The following is a 22,104-nucleotide window of genomic DNA, read 5'->3' on the forward strand; positions in this document are numbered from 1 at the left end:
TTTCTCAAACAGTAAATCAGAATATTAGTGATTTCTGAAGGATCATGTGACACTGAAGACTGGAGTAATTATGCTGAATGTTCAGCTGTGTGTGACCAGAATATATTACAATAGAATACAGTTTTTTTTAATTGTAATATGACTATTTAGCAATATTTAGACTTAATTTAAATATTTTAAAAATCGTAATGTTCCCATACTTTTAAAAAGTGCTCTCTCTCTCTCGAAGTGTGTGTGTGTGTGCTTGCATCATATGTCTAGATAATTGTTTTCAGAAGTTTACACGGATATGGTTCATTTTAATGAATGTTACCCATAGTGTCAGGTTTTAAATGTCAGCTTTTAAATGTCAGCTTTTATTTTTTTCAGCATGGGTGGAAAATTGTACATTTTACAGTAGTCATAACGTTTCTGCTCTCTGTAACATGGACTAGTAACTGCTTGGGACAATAAATCAAGCTTTTCCTTTTATTGTTTTGACACATGAAAATACAAGTAATGAAATGCAGACACTTGTACATTTCTTTAAACTCACTTTTAGAAAAAACAGAATATTTTCTTTAGCCAATTTCAGATTTTAATGTTTACGGTCAAAATGTTTGCTGTATTACAAAAGAAATTCATACCAAATGTTTGCCACAAAGCTATGTTGTGCCACTAAGTAAATCTCCTCCAAAGACATGAATTGCAGTGCTGGGAGGCTTTGTGGATACAACCACGGGCCATACCCAAAGCTTTATTTGTTCACTAAACATGAGGATGAAAACATGGAACAGAAAAGTTGGTTCGTTGTTTGATGCAGTAAAAAAATTGCAGGAGTTTTTCTTCTCCCCCCAATGGAGATGTGAACATATTGACATCTGAGCAGTGGTTCCCCATTTAAAGGTTTTATAACGGCTTCATCTGGAAGGTAAATGATCAGGACCTCCCCAGAATCTGCCATGTGGCTTGGAACTGTTCTTAGGCTTTAGTGGTGCCAGACTGTGATGCCTGTTGGCTCTGAAGCTGCTGAAGCTTCATATTCATGACTTCCACAACAGCTGATAGGAGGCAAATTAAACTCTTATTTAATGCATTTACAATTGGTGCACAATATTTTATATACAGTCAGGTCCAGAAATATTCAGACATCGACAACAAATTAATATTTTTGGCTCTATACACCACCACAATGGATTTGAATTGAAACAAACAAGATGTGCTTTAACTGTAGACTTTCAGCTTTAATTTGAGTGTTTTTACATCCAAATCAGTTGAACGCTGTAGGAATTACAACAGTTTGCATATGTGCCTCCCACTTTTTAAGGGACCAAAAGTAATGGGACAGATTAACGATCATAAATCAAATTATTTACTTTTGAATACTTGGTTGCAAATCCTCTGCAGTCAATTACAGCCTGAAGTCTGGAGCACATAGACATCACCAGACGCTGGGTTTCATCCCTGTTGATGCTCTGCCAGGCCTCTACTGCAACAGTCTTCAGTTCCTGCGTGTTCTTGGGGCATTTTCCCTTCAGTTTTGTCTTCAGCAGGTGAAATGCATGCTCAATCGGATTCAGATCAGGTGATTGACTTGGCCATTGCATAACATTCCACTTCTTTTCCTTAAAAACTGTTTGGTTGCTTTCGCAGTATGCTTCGGATCATTGTCCATCTGCACTGTGAAGACCATCCAATGAGTTCTGAAGCATTTGGCTGAATATGAGCAGATAATATTGCCCGAAACACTTCAGAATTCATCCTGCTGCTTTTGTCAGCAGCCACATCATCAATAAATACAAAAGAACCAGTTCCATTGGCAGCATACATGCCCACGCCATGACACTACCACCACCATGCTTCACTGATGAGGTGGTATGCTTTGGATCATGAGCAGTTCCTTTCCTTCTCTATACTCTTATCATCCCATTACTCTGGTAAAAGTTGATCTTTGTCTCATCTGTCCATAGGATGTTGTTCCAGAACTGTGAAGACTTTTTTAGATGTTGTTTGGCAAACTCTCATCTGGCCTTCCTGTTTTTGAGGCTCACCAATGGTTTACATGTTGTGGTGAACTCTCTGTATTCACTCTGGTGAAGTCTTCTCTTGATTGTTGACTTTGACACACCTAGACCTACCTCCTGGAGACTGTTCTTGATCTGGCCAACTGTTGTGAAGGGGGTTTTCTTCACCAGGGAAAGAATTCTTCGGTCATCCACCAGTTGTTTTCTGTGGTCTTCCGGGTCTTTTGGTGTTGCTGAGCTCACCGGTGCTACTTTCTTTTTAAGAATGTTCCAAACAGTTGATTTGGCCACACCTAATGTTTTTGCTATCTCTCTGGTGGGTTTGTTTTGTTTTTTCAGCATAATGATGGCTTGCTTCACAGATAGTGACAGCTCTTTGGCTCTCATATTGAGAGTTGACAGTAACAGATTCCAAATGCAAATAGCACATTTGATATGATCTCTGGACCTTTTATCTGCTCCTTGTAAATAGGATAATGAGGGAATAACACACACTTGGCCATGAAACAGCTGAGCAGCCAATTGTCCCATTACTTTTGGTCCCTTTAAAAGTGGGAGGCACATATACAAACTGTTGTCATTTCTACACCGTTCACCTGATTTGGATATAAATACCCTCAAATTAAAGCTGAAAGCCTGTAGTTAAAGCACATCTTGTTCGTTTCATTTCAAATCCACTGTGGTGGTGTATAGAGCCAAAAAGATTATAATTGTGTCAATGTCCCAAAATCAATGGACCTTACTGTGTGTGTGTGTGTGTGTGTGTGTATTTTTGTGATATTACCTTGTTTCATAGCATGTTTTTCTTGAAGGGCAGGCTGAATTTTCTCAATTTGTTTTGTAAGGAAGTCAATTTTGCGCTTAAAGAACTCTTTGCCATCCTCTACTTTCTGAAAAGATAAAAAGCAGTGAGATTTCTTTGGTAGTGTTTTAAAATCTTGTATGTATATATATTATGAAGTTGGGCAAAATCTTGCCTCACCTTCTCTACAAAATAACCTGTTCCGACATCCACTAAGACATGATCCACATCATTCAGTTTTCCAGGCACATACATCTGCAGTACAGTAGTTAAGGGAACAACTTATCTTTGATTTATGCAAATTATTCACATAAACACCAAACAGCCTGTGTGACATTTTTGAGGACCTGATGGTGGATTGATACTTTCTGAGACAAAATTAATCAATCAACACTTATTTATCACTCAGCTGAGATGTTGAGAGGATACAGAACTGGTGAGAGGTACAAGTAGTTCTTTTCCTGAGGAAAAAAAAAAGAATTCAGAAAAGAAAAGAACTCAGTGTAGATGTAACAATAGAAGAACTCAATTTTTTTCACATGAGCATCAAATTAAATTGAAGCAGTAATACCCACCTTCATTGCTCTTGTTAAGTACATTCAAACTTTCTTTGGCCTCCACATATTTAGTTTGGACAACTTTCAACTGACCTATGGATGATGACAGGAACTCGGTTTCCTAGAAAAGAAATTCCTGTCATTTTATTTGTAACCATGGCTCTGACAAATTGCAGTTTACTAAATTCAAAAACTGAAAAAAGTTTATTCTAATATGTGCAGATCTGTCCCATCCTTGCAAAATAAAATTAATAAAAATGTAAAAGTAATAAAATTCTTAATGTTTTATTCTGTGTTTTATATATATATATATATATATATATATATATATATATATATATATATATATAAAGAGAAAAATGTAAAAATCTGTCATAAATTCCTCAGTGTAAGGGAGAATGTTTTGATCTAACAGTTATTCCATACTATGCAAATAAATGGTGACTGGGAAAAATAGAAATCATATGTGTGTTAGTGAATAATGACAGAATATTCACATTCGGCTGAAGTATCAGTTTGATGGTGAATTACAGAGCAGCAGCACGCGTACAGACAGCATGACAGCCGCTGCGTGCACATAACTAAACCATTGACTGATTATATCAGCGTATATTGCGGCTCAAAATGAAATGAGAAAAGGGTAATATTTATAAAATATTTTACCTGATCAAGCTGAGTTTTCAAGCCTTCTAATTGTGAAAGAGACAATTCAGTTAGATTCACCGCCATGTTGACAATAGAATGAGGTGAGGAAAACTTCCGGGTCAGCCGGACACCACTTGAAGGACTTTTATCAATTATTTTGTATTTCAAAAAACATTATTCAACACAATAATGAAAATAAATACTATAATAAAAACAGAAAAGTTAAATGCAAAAAAACTATTAATTAAAATAGTTTCTAATGCTCGCAAATACTTTTGATGGATTTTTGTCTTTACTAATGCTAGTTAAAAGTTTGCATTCACCCTGTAGCATTATACAATTTGAACAAGTATTTTATTATTATGCACATGCCCTTTTGCCAAATCTTATTTAGATTTTCAAACAAAAAGCAGTGTGGGTCATGAACACACTTATTTACAAAACCCCAGAATGTAAAAACAGGTGAATCAAAGAAATAAAATTCAATAATTGATAAAAATCTTTTTATTGAGTTCCACTTTCCTCACATCCATCAAGCCTGCCCCTGCACACATATCAGAGAAACATCTGAGACTTGTTAAAAATCTAGATCCCCCATGTCCTCTGAAACCACTGTCCTTGACATTCTGAAGACACAGGCTTCATTGTTTGGTCCTTGGAGCTGCCTGTCAGTTTATACCTGCCCTGTTCCTGCTGTTTTTCCCCTCATATTTACTCTCTAGAATGTACAGGTGAATCTCAATAAATTGGAATGTTGTGGACAAGTTAATTTCAGTAATTCAACTGAAATTGTGAAATTTGTGTATTAAATAAATCCAATGCACACAGACTGAAGTAGTTTAAGTGTTTGGTTCTTTTAACTGTGATGATTTTGGATTTTTTTGATGATTGATTTTTTGACCCAACAATTTAGAACACTTCATAAGACCAAGACCAATGTGGCATTCTGGAAAGTTTGTTCATTTACTGTACATGTACTCAATATTTGGTAGGGGCTCCTTTTGCTTTAATTACAGCCTCAATTCGGCGTGGCATGGAGGTGATCAGTTTGTGGCACTACTGAGGTGGTCTGAAAGCCCAGGTTTCTTTGACCTTTTTCTTAGCCTTCAGCTCATCTGCATTTTTTTGTCTCGTTTCTCATCTTACTATCAACAATACTCAATAGAGATAAGGTCTGGTTTATTCAGACTCTAGGGCCTTGGTTTCCAAATGAAAAAAAAAAAAAACCTACTCTCATCTGAAAAGAGGACTTTGGACCACTGGGCAACAGTCCAGTTCTTCTTCTCCTTAGCCCAGGTAAGATGCCTCTGACCTTGTCTGTGGTTCAGCAAATCCCTTTGCAGGTGTTTTGAGTTGATTAGCATGTCACCATATTCTAATTTGTTGAGATATTGAATTGGTGAGTTTTTGATAAAATGTAAGCTAAAATCATCACAATTAAAAGAACCAAAGAATTAAAGTACTTCAGTCTGTGCGCATTTAATTTATTTAATACACGAATTTCACAATTTGAGTTGAATTACTGAAATAAATGAACTTTTCCACAACATTCTAATTTGAGATGCACCTGTAGTTCCCTCATTCCTGCTACACCATAGCAAGTGGAAATAACAACCACTGTGAAAAATAGACTAAAAAATCATTTTATTTTAAAGTAGTTTGGCATTTGATATAATTTAAAAGAGAAAATAAAAATGTACAAGAATGAACTAGAACATGGCAGAAATTAAATAAGGACTTTAAAATGGTTAAACACTTTGAGCTTGTCAACTAGGACCAAGTTACATTTAATTTATATTTCCTAGGTTCATTTTCATATAGACAGAGCTTATTCTTTGCATTGTAAACAAGCCCTGAGATTATGGTTATTTTAGACCTTAAATAACAGATAGTTGCATTTACACACCAAATATTTGCTACATTAGATGTGAAAAATAAAAGTTCTAATCTGGGCTAGTGAATATACACAGGCAAACCATATGCAATGGGTGCAGCACCAATTATATGTTTTAAATGTGTTGTATTAGGCGATTGGGCTAAATGCTGAAGAAGGGAGGAGCCAGAACCAGTGGAGAGCCAGGACTGAAGCAGAGCCAACGTGAAACGATCTAAATCACGATCTGTCACGTCCCACAGGTTACAGCAGTGGAGCACGTCCCACAGGACAGCAGTGGAGATGCTGAGAGAACCACCTTCAGAGAGAAAGTAGTATTGAGAAGGTGGGAACATGCGATGATCAAACTACTGCAGGTGCCAAGAGATACCCATACCTTAAGAATGTCCTGTGTGATCTTGGTTCCTTTCAGTGCCTTTTGGAAGCACTTTGCATGAACTTCAAGCTAAGGATCAGAGGTCAAAGACAGGAGTAGAGTGCGCCACACACCTAAAGCCTATTCCATCTCTTCTAACATTTTCTGAAGGATATAGACAGCATCACATTCAGTATCCTACATCCATCCTTTTACAATAATTAGTTTCTGCAAACTATCAAAGATTGTGTCTCTCACCTCCACACGAACATCCAAAGCTTTTCTTCCTTCCCACCACTGCGATTTCTCAGCCACCGTGCTCACTCTCTTCTGCCCCTTCAATACTCCATCCATTTCTTCCAACAGCACAGCAACAGAGCGCTAAAAATAAACAAATAGTTTGTGCAAACATCTCCCCATTTCCTTCTCACCGTCATCATTTTAAATGTTTTAAACTTGTTGCATTAGATAATACACCAATGTAGTGTAAACATCACAAATATATCTGTACCTTTCTGTTTGCAGTAGGGATTCGAACAGTGATTGGGTTAGAGCCATGCACCAGTCAGGTCAGAAGAATACTGCTGCCGATTTCATCAGGATAGACACCCGTGAGCGAAAGCATGCACACTGTTATTCCTAGAGCAAAAAAAACATCCAATTTAAATGGATGGTTGTTTGTCATTTTAATCCCAGGCCAGTATCGTTGGCTATTTTTATGTTGTGTAACAAGCTGAAAGAGTATTTTAAAAACCTGTATGATGTGGAACTATCAAATTTAAATAAACTTAAATAAAAGTAATATGGATTCAGAGTTGACTTTTTTTTTTCCCGAGAGTGCCTGCAGAGTAATATAATTTCCTTGAACCAGCACAATTTCATCAATTTTAAACCATTCTGCATCATTCTTGCAATTATGCATAAATCATTCCAATGTTTTGTTACCCCTGCATTATTGTCATAAACGGTGCCGTTCATTGGGTCACTTTTAGCACAGTTGTTACCTGCTGGCAGATCTTTTCAGCTGCTGTGTGAACTGGTGACAGTGTGTCTGTGGGAACTGTGTTGGGTGCGATGAGGTGAAGGAAAAGATTTGCTCTAGTGCAGAGAGTTTCTGAGACTGTGTTGCCCAAGACATTTCCTCCAGATTCAGAGCACCAAGACCTTCTGTTACATCATTACAAGATTTCTTCAGCTTCTTACAAAAATAGACAGAGAAGAGGTTTGATTCCTAATGCAAATGCTTTAGAAGACAGGCTGTGACTATTTTTTGTCAAAATGTCTCCATTTCATACTAACTGACATACCTGAACTGGCTAACCACACGAAGGGTCATATGGTGGCGAGTGGACACCCCCAGTGACTGTGCATGTAGCATCGCAGATGCAGATGCATTATAATTATAAATGTCTTTGTCACTCTTGTTCAATGTAATAAAAGTATTACATTTATTTTATTTTTTTAAGTTTTACATGACTGTAAAACAAACTACAAACTGATCTTTTTACTGACCCCAAGATGCATGTGGTATAGTTGTGTGAGATCCCGAGCCATTCTGTCCATTTCTTCTGAGCTCACTAAAACATTCTCGTCCAACATCTGCAGCCAGATCTCTCCTCAAGACCTCACAGTCATTATCTGGGCTGCCTAGAATCAAATACATACAATTAATTCAGTCCATGAGAATTAATCAAATGAGCAATCATTTTATAGCAGTTTGTTCAACAAACACACCCGCATCATTTCTCTCCGTGTCAGACCCTCTGAGCTCCTCCAGGCTGATGTCCAAAACAGCATCATCTTCATCCTCTTTAATCATCCTCATCCTCTCTGGCTCCTCTGTGGCCTCTGAACTTTGACTCTTTTTTGGTCGTCCTCTGCGGGTGCGGGTCTGGTTAGATAAGCCAGTTTCTTCCTCAGAAGAGAGGCAGCTGGTAGAGGGGAGGGCTATGCTTTTCCTAGTGGTCCGTGTGCGTCTGGGAGGTTCTGGTTCTACAGTGGGGTTCACAACTTTGGCGTCAATAGGAACGGAGTTCAGAGCTGGTTTCCGGGTGCGAGATGTTTTGGAGTTCGAGGCATTGCGCTTTTTCTCTGACTTTTCCACTACAGCACGAGGTATGTCTTAAGCGCCACTTTCATCACTGAACTCAACCTAAGAGACAGAACAGATGTAAATAATTAATAATGACTTTTGATATAAAGATATCTTCTACCATGATCTCAGGAGGTATGAAACCAATGGGCCAAACATTGAAGCGAGAGCGCTTGGTTCGTTTAGGTGCATCTGGTGCGATCACAGGTTTCTCTTCTGTAGGAGAAGAATCTTTGTAAACTTCAAATGATCCCTTAGAGCCAAATTTTGACTTTGCAATCCCACAACGGCTGGCAGATGGGTGTAATGAGGGTGTAAAGTTGACAGACGTTTCAGGGACCTCATTAGTAAAGTCAAAGGCTCTTAAGTCACCAATCCCAGTGCTAGTGGAGACAGATTTGGGCCGGATTGTCCTTGCTGCTTTAGGCGTTTTGAAAACCATGGAAGATTTGGTGATGGTGATTTTAGGCACCAAGTCCTTAGGTTTCTTAGAAACTACAGGGAACTGTTTGGTTTTCCTGATTTCATGCTCTGCAGATCCACTCTTAACATCTGGGTGGCATGTTGCATCTGCCTCTGGAGGAGTTGTGTCAGAAAAAGGCTCTTGGATCTGTGCTTTGGTTCGTTTTTTAGTTTTAATTGAGGTTTAAACTTCGGTGGATTCCAGCCCCATACAGAAGAAAATAGTTCTTCAGGTGTACACTGTTTCTTCATGGCCAATGCCAAGCAGCAGGACACAGCTTTAGCCCCCAGTAGAGCAGCTCTGATGTGCCCAAGCTCTGGTGTGAGTGCCCCTTTGGGGATCACTGCCTCTAATCCTGCCTCGATTTCCTCCCACAGGACTGTAGCCTTCCCTTTGTCCCCTGTTCTCAGAAGCTTGAAAATAATCAAAATATTCATAATAAAGTAAACAATACACAAAATAATTGTCTTCAAGGGCCACATATGTACCAAAATGTCACAATTTCATACTGCTCCTTTTTATTCACCGTTAATCCCAAAAAAGTGTCAACAAAAGACCTGACTAAGCTGAAGTTCTTACCCTATCCACAGGAAGAGAGGATGGGCAGCTCCTGACACACAATCACAGCCAAACCAAAGGCTCACTCATACAGCTTCCTGTTAAACAGCTCATATACCACATTATTCACTGCACACACTAGGGAGAAGAAAGGAAAGAAAGCAATTAATATAGAATTCAGTTTACATGCACTCACTGGTGTTTTTACAACTTTGTTTTTTGTTTAAGAAATTAATATATTTATTCAGCAAGGACACAATAAATGGATTAAAAGGGACAAAAACATTAACATTGTTACAAAAAATATATTTCAATAAATGCTAATAAATGGGAAACTGTTCCCAATCTAACATGTACATATACAATAAATCAATGTTTACCTTCAGCTCATTGTGAAGAACAACAGTGTCCTTTACACAAGATAACTGTTGGACGTAGTCCTCTGTTCTCAAGCACTTCATTATCACTGTTTGGACTGCAAAACAAAGTACTTGTAAATGAAAAGCCACTCAAATATTAGACGATTTAGTAACAAGACAGATTTATACAACCAACATATCCAAGTAACACACGCAATTATGTAATAAAAGCTTGAAAATACAAATATATACTCTTGAGTTAACGTTACTGCATTAAAAGTATATTTCATGATCATCAACTATATCGTCTTGTTTACTTTGACATTAAGTTACAACCTAGCATGTTAACTAGCTAACTTAGCCCAGCCTAAATCCTCAATCAGTGTAAACAAATCAAACAAACCCGTTAGCCTGCCACCACCACGCCAGGATAAATCTCAAATGTGGAGGAACGGCGAGACTATTTAAGTGTTGTGAATTGCGTTCATGTGTATTTTTAATACATGTGTTTGAATAAAGGTAAAAATAATTATTTCAACTCTCTCTTCGTTGTTGTTGTTTTTTTTTGTTTTTTTTTTGACAGCAGCGGAGCGGAATGCGGAATGAAGCCGCGCACTTATTTAAAATACCGCATAGCCTATCGGGAAACTACACCGTCCCGGAAGTGAAACTAATTTAACATGGGTAATGTAGTTTATAGAAATGTTTACAGTTTACAGTCTATGGTTCTGATACATTTAAGTACTAGTCATTCAGAAATAGAAAAGGACAATAAAATGTGACCTGCTAATTGAACTGAGTCTATGGTTCTGATACATTTAAGTACTAGTCATTCAGAAATAGAAAAGGACAATAAAATGTGACCTGCTAATTGAACTGAAATGAAAAGATGAAATAATACATACTTTTTTTTCTTTTAAGTAAAAGTAAAACAATAACAGTTATTAACTTTATTCCATAAGGTTATGAACTAAAGCGGTTAAGGTTATCAGACATAACTTTAAGTAGCCTAACTGTTAAAAAAAATGTGTAATAATGTAAGCTGCGAAGCTGCTTTATAAGATTGAAAACACATCATTGTAGTTTTTATTTAGCAATGTAGCTGCTTTACAATTAACAAACATCAAATAATGTTAAACACTTTATTTGATTCATAAAATGACATTCTTTAGAAATCCATGGCCTGAAAATGCTAACTGTCTTGTAGAGTTGTTCAGTTTATCACCAGAATAGATCTATATGTATAAGTGAAAAAAGGCTTTGTGTTGAGAGCTGTTTTTATACAGTCTATTGTTAAGCGTATCTATGAATATGCATAAAATACATCACAATATTTATAACAATCATCCAATTCTGTATTAAAATGTTTTAATGAAGTTGGCACAATGTAAGATGTAACAGAAACAGTGGTGTAGAATAAAGGTAAAATACATGAAAATGAACATGTCCCACTGCACCACAAAAACACAATCAATCTAAAAAAAAAAAGCAAAAAAGCTAATCAACCACCCCTTTAAATCTGCTCAGAATGTTCCTTTTCGTTTTCGTCGTGATTCGTATGCAAAGGGTTATACACCGTTGTATTGGCACCTATGAAAAGAGGATTCTGGACCTGTACAAAACAAAGAAATATTTGATTGAAACATGGTCAGTCTTGAATTCTTTAATTTCACACTCAAACAATATGTTGTCTACAGAGGTTATAATTTGCTATTCATTTAAAGCCTACAAAGCTAAATCTGTCTGAGTGGTTAATAACTGTGAGTATTTCACCTCTTTCCATCTAGTCTGTTCCTGTGCGTTTACAAAGTTCCGGTACTCTCTAATGTCGTACAGTTCCAGCAGGCAACGGTAAATAATGATTATTATAATGCCAATGAACATTATGGCTGACACGGAGAATCCAATTAAAAGTGTAGTCTTATCAACAGAACCTACAGAGACAAAAATAACAAATATTTAACATTCACAGTTACATCCATTCTGTGTCATACATGAGCCCAAGAGTGTGCTTATTTTCCTTTCTTGTCAAATTAAATTATATCAGATTTTAATACATACGTGGCAAGTCTGCATATTTGAGCACAATTTTGCCATCATCAAGTTTCACATCATACGAAGTGGTGTTTTGATATGTGCAATGCAGTTCATGAGCTCCTTTAAGACGAGATACTGTAGCATTTAAACATTTTATAGCACAGACATCGTTATCAGGAGTACCAAAATCCACGTGACAAGCCACACAGTCCCTTTAGACATTAACACAAAGACACATTTTTCAGAAACTTGCATCCAAAGTGAATTTGAATTTGTAGTACATTGCATTCAAAGTGATTTATCAGTTCATGCATTACATGGGAATCGAACCCATGACCTTGGTGTTGCTAGCAGATATATTTTAATATAACGGAGATACCATTATAATTTTTTGTAATATTTTGAATTATGTTTTAGTTTTATATTTTCAGTTTTTTTACTATATCTATAAAGTTTGTATTCGTTTTGATTTCAGTATTACTTTTAGTTATTTTAATACATCAAGTTAAACTAAATGATAATGAAAAATGTTGCCTCTGCTAATGGCTGAAATGAACTATATAAAGTTCAAACTTCAGGAAGAGGAAACTGAAATTGTGGTTTCAAAAAAGAAAAAACAAACCCATACACGAATGCACACCTCACTAAACAATCTTGAAACACAGATATGAGATCACAGGAAGAGACAGATACTCACTTCAACAGCATACAATCATTAATGAATGCAGAGCAGTGCTCTCCCTTGAAGCCTGGGTTACACTGACAATGGTTGCAAGTGCATTTGCCTTGACCGCTGCAAAGCCTTTTATCTTTGATACACTTGTCTTGGATAGGTGAGCACTCGCATGCAGACCCCGTGTAGTTATCAGAACAGATACATTTTCCACACTTACATATGCCTTTACCTATGACCAATATACAGAGGAGTAGATACTGAGGTTTGAATCTAAAACACAAATATAAATAGCTAAATGTTTGTGCCAATCCACTGTACTTACCATTACAGCGATGGCCATTGTAATAATCACAACTATTGTCATCACATTCGCAGAGTTTCCCACTGAACTGGCCTTCACACACACACTTGCCACATTCACAGTTGCCGTGTCCACTGCAAACCAGCGAGTTGTTGTCAGGCCGACAGGATTCCAGCATGTTGGCATAAGAGTCCGCATCACTCTGTTTCATACACTCACAGCGCTGACCCAAATACGCTTCATCACAGCTAACACACACACAATTTATAAGTTAAAAAAATGTAAACCGGTAAGACACCGTATTATGTGTGTCAACATTTAAAGCTGCTAAATCAAATAAGGTGTTCATTTAAAAGAGCTTTTTTAATTAAATCAACATGGTAATCTCATCACATATTCATAAAAAAATAATAAAAATAAATAAATAAAAATCTCAACATGTGATCACATCACACACATTCCGGACCCATAATATTTTCTTTCTTGTGAAAAATGCAAAAGTTGATTTATACTGCCTAAACTTTAAGTTGCTGGTACTTGAAAATGTCCTGCTCGAAATATCTGACACCAAATCCCATCACTTCTATTGTGTCATGTGACTGATCAAGACGTATGGGACCCTGTCTGTGAAAAGTAATTTTTGGTGATTTACTGTTTTCTATATAAAATAATCCTTTATAAGGTAAAGAGCTTTCTGTGAAAATATAACAATGATACCTTTATTACTGACTGAGATCATAGTGAAATCAATGGTGGAAATCAAACTTTGATGCTTATCTCATATTTAGATTTTGAGACTTCAGTCTGGACTTCCTGTGACAGGAAATGTGACTGGATTTTAAAGGTCCCATGACATTGATTATTTTCTTTGTTTAAATGCTTTTTTAAAATGTTTTTCTGAGGTGTACTTATATTGTTAGTATGATTTTTACATTTAAAATGTATAAATAAAGGTCATTTTTATACCGTGATTTTATCCCTCTGGCTTGAATGCTCTGTTTGAAGGGGAGTGTCTGCTGTGAGACGCAGAGTATATGCCAACTGTTGTATTTGGCTGGCATCTTTACATTCGAAATGCATATTGCATGTGGAACCTCTCTCTAATACGTTTACTATTACAGCTGTCGAGATTAACGAATCGTGGAAGTGTTGATTATAGCATTATTTTTTAAATCTTTTCCCATCACATGAAAGGCTGCAGTGATGAGCATTGAGTCTGTTTATCACGTGAATGCAGTGATCTCGTCATTGCAACACGTTTTCTCTCACAAAATGCTTTCACCACAACTAACAGTAAACACAATATCGACGTGAATACAGTAAAAACTTCGTTGTGCAGCATAACAGATTAATTCATTATAACAGCAGTTTGGGCAAGTGTGCAGATATACTTGCGATGTGTGATTGACAGCTCCGAACAACATAAAGGTGCTCTCTGTAGTTTAATCAAAATTTAAATAAGAGATTTGTTTCATGCTACTAAGAGAAACAACGTGCAGTTGATCGTTTGGCCACTGGCTTGATTTACTGATGCATAAACAGTATTACACAATTTAGAAAGAAAGTCTGTCTGAACTTGAATAATTAGCTACAGATCAGAAATCACTGATCACAGATCAGGCATTAATGAACACTGTTACTCACTGTTAGTGGCAGTGCTGTCGAATACATATCGTAAAAGTCTGTTTGCAACGGCTCAGCTGACATTGCAACTGAACTATATATAAATGTTTGGGCGGGCAAAGCAGAGAAAGGGGAGGTAACCTTTCCTCTTATGACGATATAAGGGGAAGATTCCAGATCGGCCCATCTGAGCTCTCATTTTCTCAAAGGGAGAGCAGGACACCAAGGGCTTGGTTTACACCTATCGAAATTTCTAGCCACTGGGGGACCATAGACAGGCTCGGGAAACTCATATTAATGTTAAAAAACCTCATAAAGTGAAATTTTCATGCCATGGGACCTTTAAGACCTAATAATGACTGTGATAGCAAATTAGATACATTAATTATGCTTTTCTGTCTTTCTGGCTCGGTAGTATAAGTATTGTTGATAAAGACACTGCTGAGACACTAGGAGGACCTACTTGCACACGCCGCATGAGAGAGCTCCTGAACTGTTACAGTGTATGGAAGCCTTCTCTGGAACACCACAGTTACAGTGACACTCCGTATCCACTGTGATCTTCACCTCCTCATTGATACCTTGCATTTTGATCCGAAATGTCTGCGGCTCCTTCAGACATGCAGATGCATTCAAACGTACATCAAAAGTAATCTATAAAATCAATGTATCAACAAAAAAAAGAAAAGAAAAAGAAAACCCATCAGTCTTATGAGATACACCAAATGTTTCCTGGTTGCTGATAATTCAGGTGAAAGCACTGAAGGTGGTGCTTACCTTCTCATGCTTGATACCTTGACACTCTCCTTTCTTCTTCCATTCAATATCTACCTGATTCCCCTTACATGTAGACCTGTAGGACACATCCAATTCTTTTGGAGCTCCCTCCTGCTCTAACACCAGCTTGGACGACAAATTCTGGCCCACATAAACATTCAGATGATCACAATAAGATCATGGTAATTACTTATTTGGTATCTACAGTGGGTATTGAAAATAATTTTCCCCCTTTAAAATGATCACATTTTCTTGCTTTGCAGCCTGAAATGAAGACAGTTTTTGTTTTATATAGCTGTATTTACCCAGTTCAACTTATAACATCCAAGTGAAAGATATACTGTAACACCAACATGTCAGAAAAAAAATTAATTAAAAAACAAGAATCACTGAGTTGGAAAAAGGATCACCCCTCTCCTAAAAATGACTTGTAAACTCAATCAGGTATAGCTAATCATCTTCTCAACGGCACATAAATCCATAAATTCAACTGTGATCAGCTTTGGTCATTTTGATTAGATCAATATGAAAAGAGCTTTCCTGGAGAATATCAGTCCTTGGTAGTGCAACCGAAGCAGACAATCAACTATGGGTGGCAAGGCAGTCAAAAGATATGCCTGATAAAGTTGTGGACAGGCAAGTCAGGAGATGGATAAAAAAAAAAAAAAAAAAAACCTTTCAAAAAAGTCAAAACCTTTGACAACGGCTAGGAGCACTGTGATGCCAATTATTATTATAAAGTGGAAGGTATTTGGTACAACACAGACCCTCACTGGATAAAAACATTGCTCCAAACTGGATGTAAGAGCCAGGAGAAACTGCTCATAGAGGGGACCAAGAGGAGATGGTCATCACTGTAGAACACAAGATCCAGGGGGCGCCGTTGGATCCAGATCCAACTCCTCCCTCCTTACATATACATGAACCTACCCATCTCCACCCTGATCCCTAAACCTACCAAACCCCACCCCCTAAATGTGGATCCAACCACGCCCTGGATTTCATGTTCTGCAGTGAGGGGCTACTGACCAAGAGCTGACCTACAGCAACTCTGAAGCAGTTGCAGAAATTTATGACAGAGGTCATTGTGTGCACACGACAATAATATCACAAATTCTCCACAAATGTGGTTAGTATTGGAGGGTTGCAAGAAAAAAGCTACTCCTCAAGAAAGGCCACATGCAGTCAGCCTTAGCATTGCCAAAACACACCTTGAAGATTCTGAGGCAGATGAGACTTTGAATTGAATGAATTGAATAGAATTTTGGCCTCAACTCCAAACGATTTGTCTGGCAGAAATCCAATACAGCTCACCATCCAAATAACAATTTCTACAGTAAAGCATGGAGGAGGTGATATCCTGTTCTGGAGGTGTTTCTCTGCAGCAGGGACTGAAGAACTTGTCAGGATAGAAGGAAAAATGGATGGGGCAAAATACCATCAAATTCTTGAGGAAAATATGCTGCCCTCTGCCAGAAAGTTGTCAATGAGATGAAGCACACACCAAAACTGACCACAGTTGGTTGAAGGAGAAAATGTCTGAATGTCCTTGTATGGCCTAGTCAGAGCCCAGACTTAAACCTCGTTAAATCTGTGGAATGACTCAAAAAAAGCAGTCCACAAACGGTCACCATTTTTAATTGAACTTGAGCAGTTCTGCAAAGAAGAGTGGGCAAATAGAGCAAAGTCTAGATGTGCAAAGTTAGTTGAGACATATCCTAACAGACTAAAGGCTGCAAGTAAGGCAAAAGGTGGTTCAACAAAATACTGACACAAGTGGGTGATCCTTTTTCCAACTCAGTGACTTTTTTTTTGTTTGTTGGTGAAGTGAAAGTTATAATGTTGGTGTTATAACTTTCACTTGGATGTTATAAGTTGCACTGAGTAAATGTCGGTCACGTAATACATAAACAGTTTCAGTTCGTTTATAAATTTTAAATGATTTAACCATTTAAGAAGAAGTGAAAAACAAGGTTGTGGGGAAACACTGACTGTTTTGTTCTAGCAGCCACATGTCATTACTGTTATTTAAAATGGGAAGTAGAGCTAGTGCAAAAGCCATCACTAAATAGAGTCAACATTTTAAATCTGAAAACATTCACCCGATAGGCTTCAGAGATGAGATCCACAACATTACTGGAGTCATTCTTTAATACACCAACCGCTGACTGAGGAATCAATGCACTCAATGCCTGTGAATGTTTGTTTGTGTGTGTGTGTGTGTGTGAGAGAGAGAGAGAGAGAATAATGGAAAAGAGAGAGATTAATTATAATAAAAAAATTTATTATTATTAAATATTTAATATCTAATGTATATTACAATACCGTTCAAAGGTTTGGGATTGATAATTTTTTTTGTTGTTTTTGAAAGAAGTCACCAAGGGTACACTCAGGAAAAAACACAAAAGCGGTCACTGGGGCAGTACCTTTTCAAAAGGTGCACTTTTATACATTTAAAGCACCAATATGGACTGTTTATGTACAAATGTGTAGGTACTGCCACAGTGACAGCTTTTGTAACTTTTTTTCTGAGAGTGTTCATTTGATCACATGATCAAATTTATTTTGCAATAATTTATAAGTGTTTACTGTCACTTTTAATAAATGTAATGCATTCCTGCTGAAAAAAAAGTTGTATTTCTTTCAAAAAAATTACTGATCCCAAACATTTAAACAGTGGTATAAATAATTCATACACACCTTATATGCTGGATAGATGTTCTCAGTCACAGCAAATATTAGCTGAATATTGTTATCCTGCAGAACCCTAGATACATGGCCCACTGATGGGTAATCCTGTAGAACAAATTTAAATAATTGTATGTCTTCACATACAAATGATCCCATTTGAACTGCATTAAAGTTCATTTTAATTCATTTATTTATTTTTTGGCATCCATCTACAACAGAAAACACAATGTTCATCATTAAATGTGCAATACTCACGTAGGCTTTTCCATCATAGGAACCTTGATTATTGAGATGACACTGTCCATTATGTGGCTGAAAAACACCACCTAGTCGTCCATCTCCTGCCATGTGGAAAGTATCATCAGATGTGTAAACCAGAATCCTTGTCACATTACCCCATCTGATCTCATCCTGAGGTGAGAAATGAAAAAATATGCCTTTTTATGTTGCTACTATGGTGAGCTGTGGATGAGATCTGTTCGAATCTGATCATTTACATGCACCATATACTATACAGAGGTAATACGCAGTTTTCACCTTACAGACCGCAGCCTGCATAATGGCATCCAGACCAGCCTCAGGAGCGTCCAGGTTGCCAGAGATATTCTGTTTGCTAACTTCTCGTTCAAACTCGCTGGCATCGTGAGTCAGGGGCAGGACATTCTTAAAACTGAAAGCCGGTTGGCAGGTATCTATGCGATTGGGACAGGGGTTCAGACGTCTTGACTTCACCTGACTGACATATGGCAACATCTCCTTATCAACAAAAGACCCGAAACCTGAAAGGAAGAGGAACGGCTTATTGGGATGAATGACAGTAATACAGCTCTATTTCTTTTTTTAGAAGTGCAGTTCAAATAGTTCTATTTGAATTTGATATATTTTAATGAAGTCTATTTTGGGAATCCGTAAGATTTTCTAATGTTTAGAAAAAAATATTTTACCAAAAACATAGTAAAACATTAATATTGTGACATATTTAATAGTATTTAAAGAAATAGTACAATTTAAAATACGTTTTTTTATATATATATATATTTTAAAATGTAGTTTATTCCTGTGATGGCAAAATTATTTTTTTAGCAGCCATTACTCCACTTTGATGTCCTGACACTCCTACTTACTACTTACATTACTTCATTGTCAAATGATCTTTCAGAAGTTATTCTAAAATGCTGATATGGTGAGGAAACATTACTTATTATTTTTGTGGAAACCGTAACCATTGTTAAAAAATTCACCATTGGTCAGACACCAACTGATGTTAGTATTTCACTTAGCATATTGTCTCACCGATCCGGACAGTGTCTGTGATGGCTCTCAGCTTCTTGAGGATTTTCTGCCCCAGGGTTTTGATTTGTTCCAGATCATCTTTCATGGAATAGCTCAGATCCATCAGGTAGTACAGATCTATAGGGTAACCCTTAGCCCTCTTAAACTCAACTTTGAATTCATGTGGAACTCCTGCACATTTAAAAGGAACAATCAGAGGAAAAGATTCAAAGACTGTTGAAGCACGATTGTTTTTTATATATATATATATAGTTGTGTGGCCAGTTTGTATTGTTTTTATGTGTAAGTTGCATATGACTGTACATCTTGGCTGTATATTAACACATCTGCATACTAAAGTGTTTAATTACACTAAAGCGTAAATGCTCTGCAAATGGCTTTAAGCTTATGTTCCAATATATTGCAGCAATGTTGTTGTATGTCTGAACCGAAGTCTTAATCTCACCAATTCTGAGTGTGATGTTGATATTCTGCGGTTTGAGTTGAACCACATTTGCATGATCGCTGCTGAGGACACTGTTCTTCACATAGGTCAAGGGATGTTCTCCAGGATTGATCACATCATTCCCTTTACATCCCCTGACCTTCAGAGCCTCGGGAGACTCACATCGTCGTTCATTTGACTCACCTGATTTCAGGAAGTCCTGCATTACAAGGAAATTTGCATTAACAAGCACAATCATTTAATAAATAAATATAATAATATTAGTATGACTACACTGAAAAAAACATGTGTAGAAAATATTTTCTCATATATATATTGCTAGTAAACTTCATAATCAAAGAATTAAACAACTTAAGCAGAAAAACTGAAGTGCCATTTTCTTGTAAAATATACTCAAGTAATCTTTTGAATAAGCTTTTATTTACAACTTCAAAGAAATATATTTTTATAGTTTACAAAGTGATTCCCAATTGCATTCTCAATTTGTAATTCGCTTTTTAGCTTTTTTTTTTTTTTTTACTTGGTTACTTGAAACTGTGCTTCATATGGTAACATCTAAATTAACTTCAAGTGAAAATATTTAAAATATTATAATAATACTTATTAACTGAATCAACCTACATTAAGTCGTATTAATGGTCAGGAGGCGTAATTTTTGTTAAAATTGAATAATTGATTTTGTTTATATAATTACCAAATTGCTGATTCTTTTTGCCCATTTAACAACTTTTAGAAATGTCATAATTGTCTATTTGATTATTTAACTTGTATATTGATTTTAAAAATACACAAATAGAAAAATGTATATAAGTAGCCTAATCGCAAACAGTGTTTAACTATCCATTTTCTTCTTAGGTCTTCCAAAATTAACTAAAAGTACTTTGAACGTACTCTGTTTTAAATGTTAAAAAGCAGGAAATAGTTGGTGATACATTCACAACCGATAATCTACAGTACAATAGATTGCATGTAGTGTTTCAACAACACTGCCTATATTGCTTAGTTTAGGAAACAGACTATACCATTAAGGTCACCATGTGAGGATAAGTGTTAAAATGTACGAGCATGAATTACTGTAAAAGCAGCTGCGTAATTTGCAAAAAAAAAACATGCTCAGCCACAAGTACCACAGCAGGAAAAAAAAAACTTCAAAAGGGAACACATTAAAATATTTGTCAGTGTTAAACATATAATGATTGCTTTGTTTCTTAGCAATCTCTTTTCTCAGTTCTCTCAGGCTGACAACTGACATCTCTTTCCTGATCATGGGAAACTGATTCTTGCGGCAGGTTCACTTACGGTCTTTTTGCACCATGCACATCCAGGACTCCTTATACAGTCAGAACACGAAAAGTGAGATTGGCAAAGTGGTTCCTGCCCTAAAATGCACATGCACAGATCATTTAAAATAAAAAGTCATCAAAGACTGGATGTGTTTAAAGAGACCAAGTGCATTACCATGTATAAACCTCTGTTCCAAACAGTAAAAGAGAACCGGCAAAGCTATCAAAACAGCCTTCATCTGCAGAGAACAGAGAGTTTTATTATACTTCTGAGGTTACAACAACAAAATGTTAATTCTGAGCACATTTGATTAACATTTGCTAATTATTTTTATATAATTTCTAATATGAAACAACCTGTACTAATACTAATCAATTTAGTAAAAGTACAATTATGCAGAATAAAAGTTTTTATTAAACCACTCATGCTTTCATATTTACATGACTTTTAATCAAAACAAACTTCTTTACCATTTCTTTTTACACAAATTATGAAGGGGAAAATATCCCTATCCACTTTTAATAAACATAATATACCTTACTGTATGATGCCACTTTGACTAATTGATTAGGCTAAAAACAACCAGTTTTTTAGGTACCCTGTACGAAATGGCATATGAAGGTTAATCGTGTACACACATAAATTTCATAGCCTATATTATACAATATTATACGTAAGAGTTAATGTCATTACTAAGTTTTTAACCCTTTGAAAATTTTAAAAGGCCAAACGGCATGTTAACTATGGCTATATATTCTTATTTACTGGCTACCAATATACTATATTTTTTACTTCATTTATTTTCTTTCTTTAAAAGAAAGTGGTACACTCAAACAGTAATTCAATTACCACAAGTTTCAGCCTAACAGCGACACAGAAAAATGCTTTTCTGCAAATTAAAACTTATCCGGTTAGACGCTAAAGCTGCCAAGTATTAACCAAACCTAGCCGTTTATATTGAGTTTAAACTCAACACATCGAAATTTATCATTTTTAATCATTTGAATGGAGTCTCTTACCATAAAAGGTTGATGTCGAGCGGAGCTTGTGAAAGAGAATTCAAAGGGTCACTGTGACTGGAGGCGTCATCTTCATTCTCATCGGCGTGTCTAAGGCTGTCTCAAAACCTAGTGAGCTTCCTACCTAGACAGCATTTTTGGTCGATACACACAGGTGCGACATATAAGGACAGATATGATGGTAGAAACTTTTGCACGTGTATGTCATTTCCTAAAACATTTTTTTTTTT

General features: G+C 36.5%; 2 protein-coding genes and 1 pseudogene across 2 annotated transcripts; all 3 read right to left on the reverse strand.

The window, feature by feature from the left end:
- Positions 1-335: 335 nt before the first annotated feature.
- Positions 336-4,160, reverse strand: LOC113050367 (prefoldin subunit 5-like). The gene is made up of 6 exons (XM_026213275.1): positions 4,026-4,160; positions 3,381-3,483; positions 3,235-3,266; positions 2,986-3,060; positions 2,788-2,893; positions 336-1,040 (listed from the first exon to the last, which is right to left on the reverse strand). Exons 1-6 carry the CDS (start codon positions 4,089-4,091, stop codon positions 961-963), a joined length of 462 nt encoding a protein of 153 aa, XP_026069060.1. The 5' UTR covers positions 4,092-4,160; the 3' UTR covers positions 336-960.
- Positions 4,161-5,634: 1,474 nt separating this feature from the next.
- LOC113051178 (uncharacterized) lies at positions 5,635-9,248 on the reverse strand (annotated as a pseudogene).
- Positions 9,249-10,786: 1,538 nt separating this feature from the next.
- On the reverse strand, positions 10,787-22,033 carry LOC113050369 (integrin beta-7). Its single transcript, XM_026213279.1, has 16 exons — positions 21,875-22,033; positions 21,030-21,093; positions 20,871-20,950; positions 19,572-19,770; positions 19,127-19,297; positions 18,371-18,612; positions 18,089-18,244; positions 17,843-17,938; positions 17,245-17,334; positions 15,143-15,283; positions 14,829-15,019; positions 12,764-12,990; positions 12,463-12,670; positions 11,790-11,977; positions 11,502-11,662; positions 10,787-11,340 (listed from the first exon to the last, which is right to left on the reverse strand). The coding sequence occupies exons 1-16, from the start codon at positions 21,875-21,877 to the stop codon at positions 11,242-11,244; spliced, it is 2,316 nt and encodes a 771-aa protein (XP_026069064.1). The 5' UTR covers positions 21,878-22,033; the 3' UTR covers positions 10,787-11,241.
- Positions 22,034-22,104: the final 71 nt, after the last annotated feature.

This window comes from Carassius auratus, chromosome 31 (assembly GCF_003368295.1).
Source record: "Carassius auratus strain Wakin chromosome 31, ASM336829v1, whole genome shotgun sequence".
NCBI lineage: Eukaryota > Metazoa > Chordata > Actinopteri > Cypriniformes > Cyprinidae > Carassius > Carassius auratus.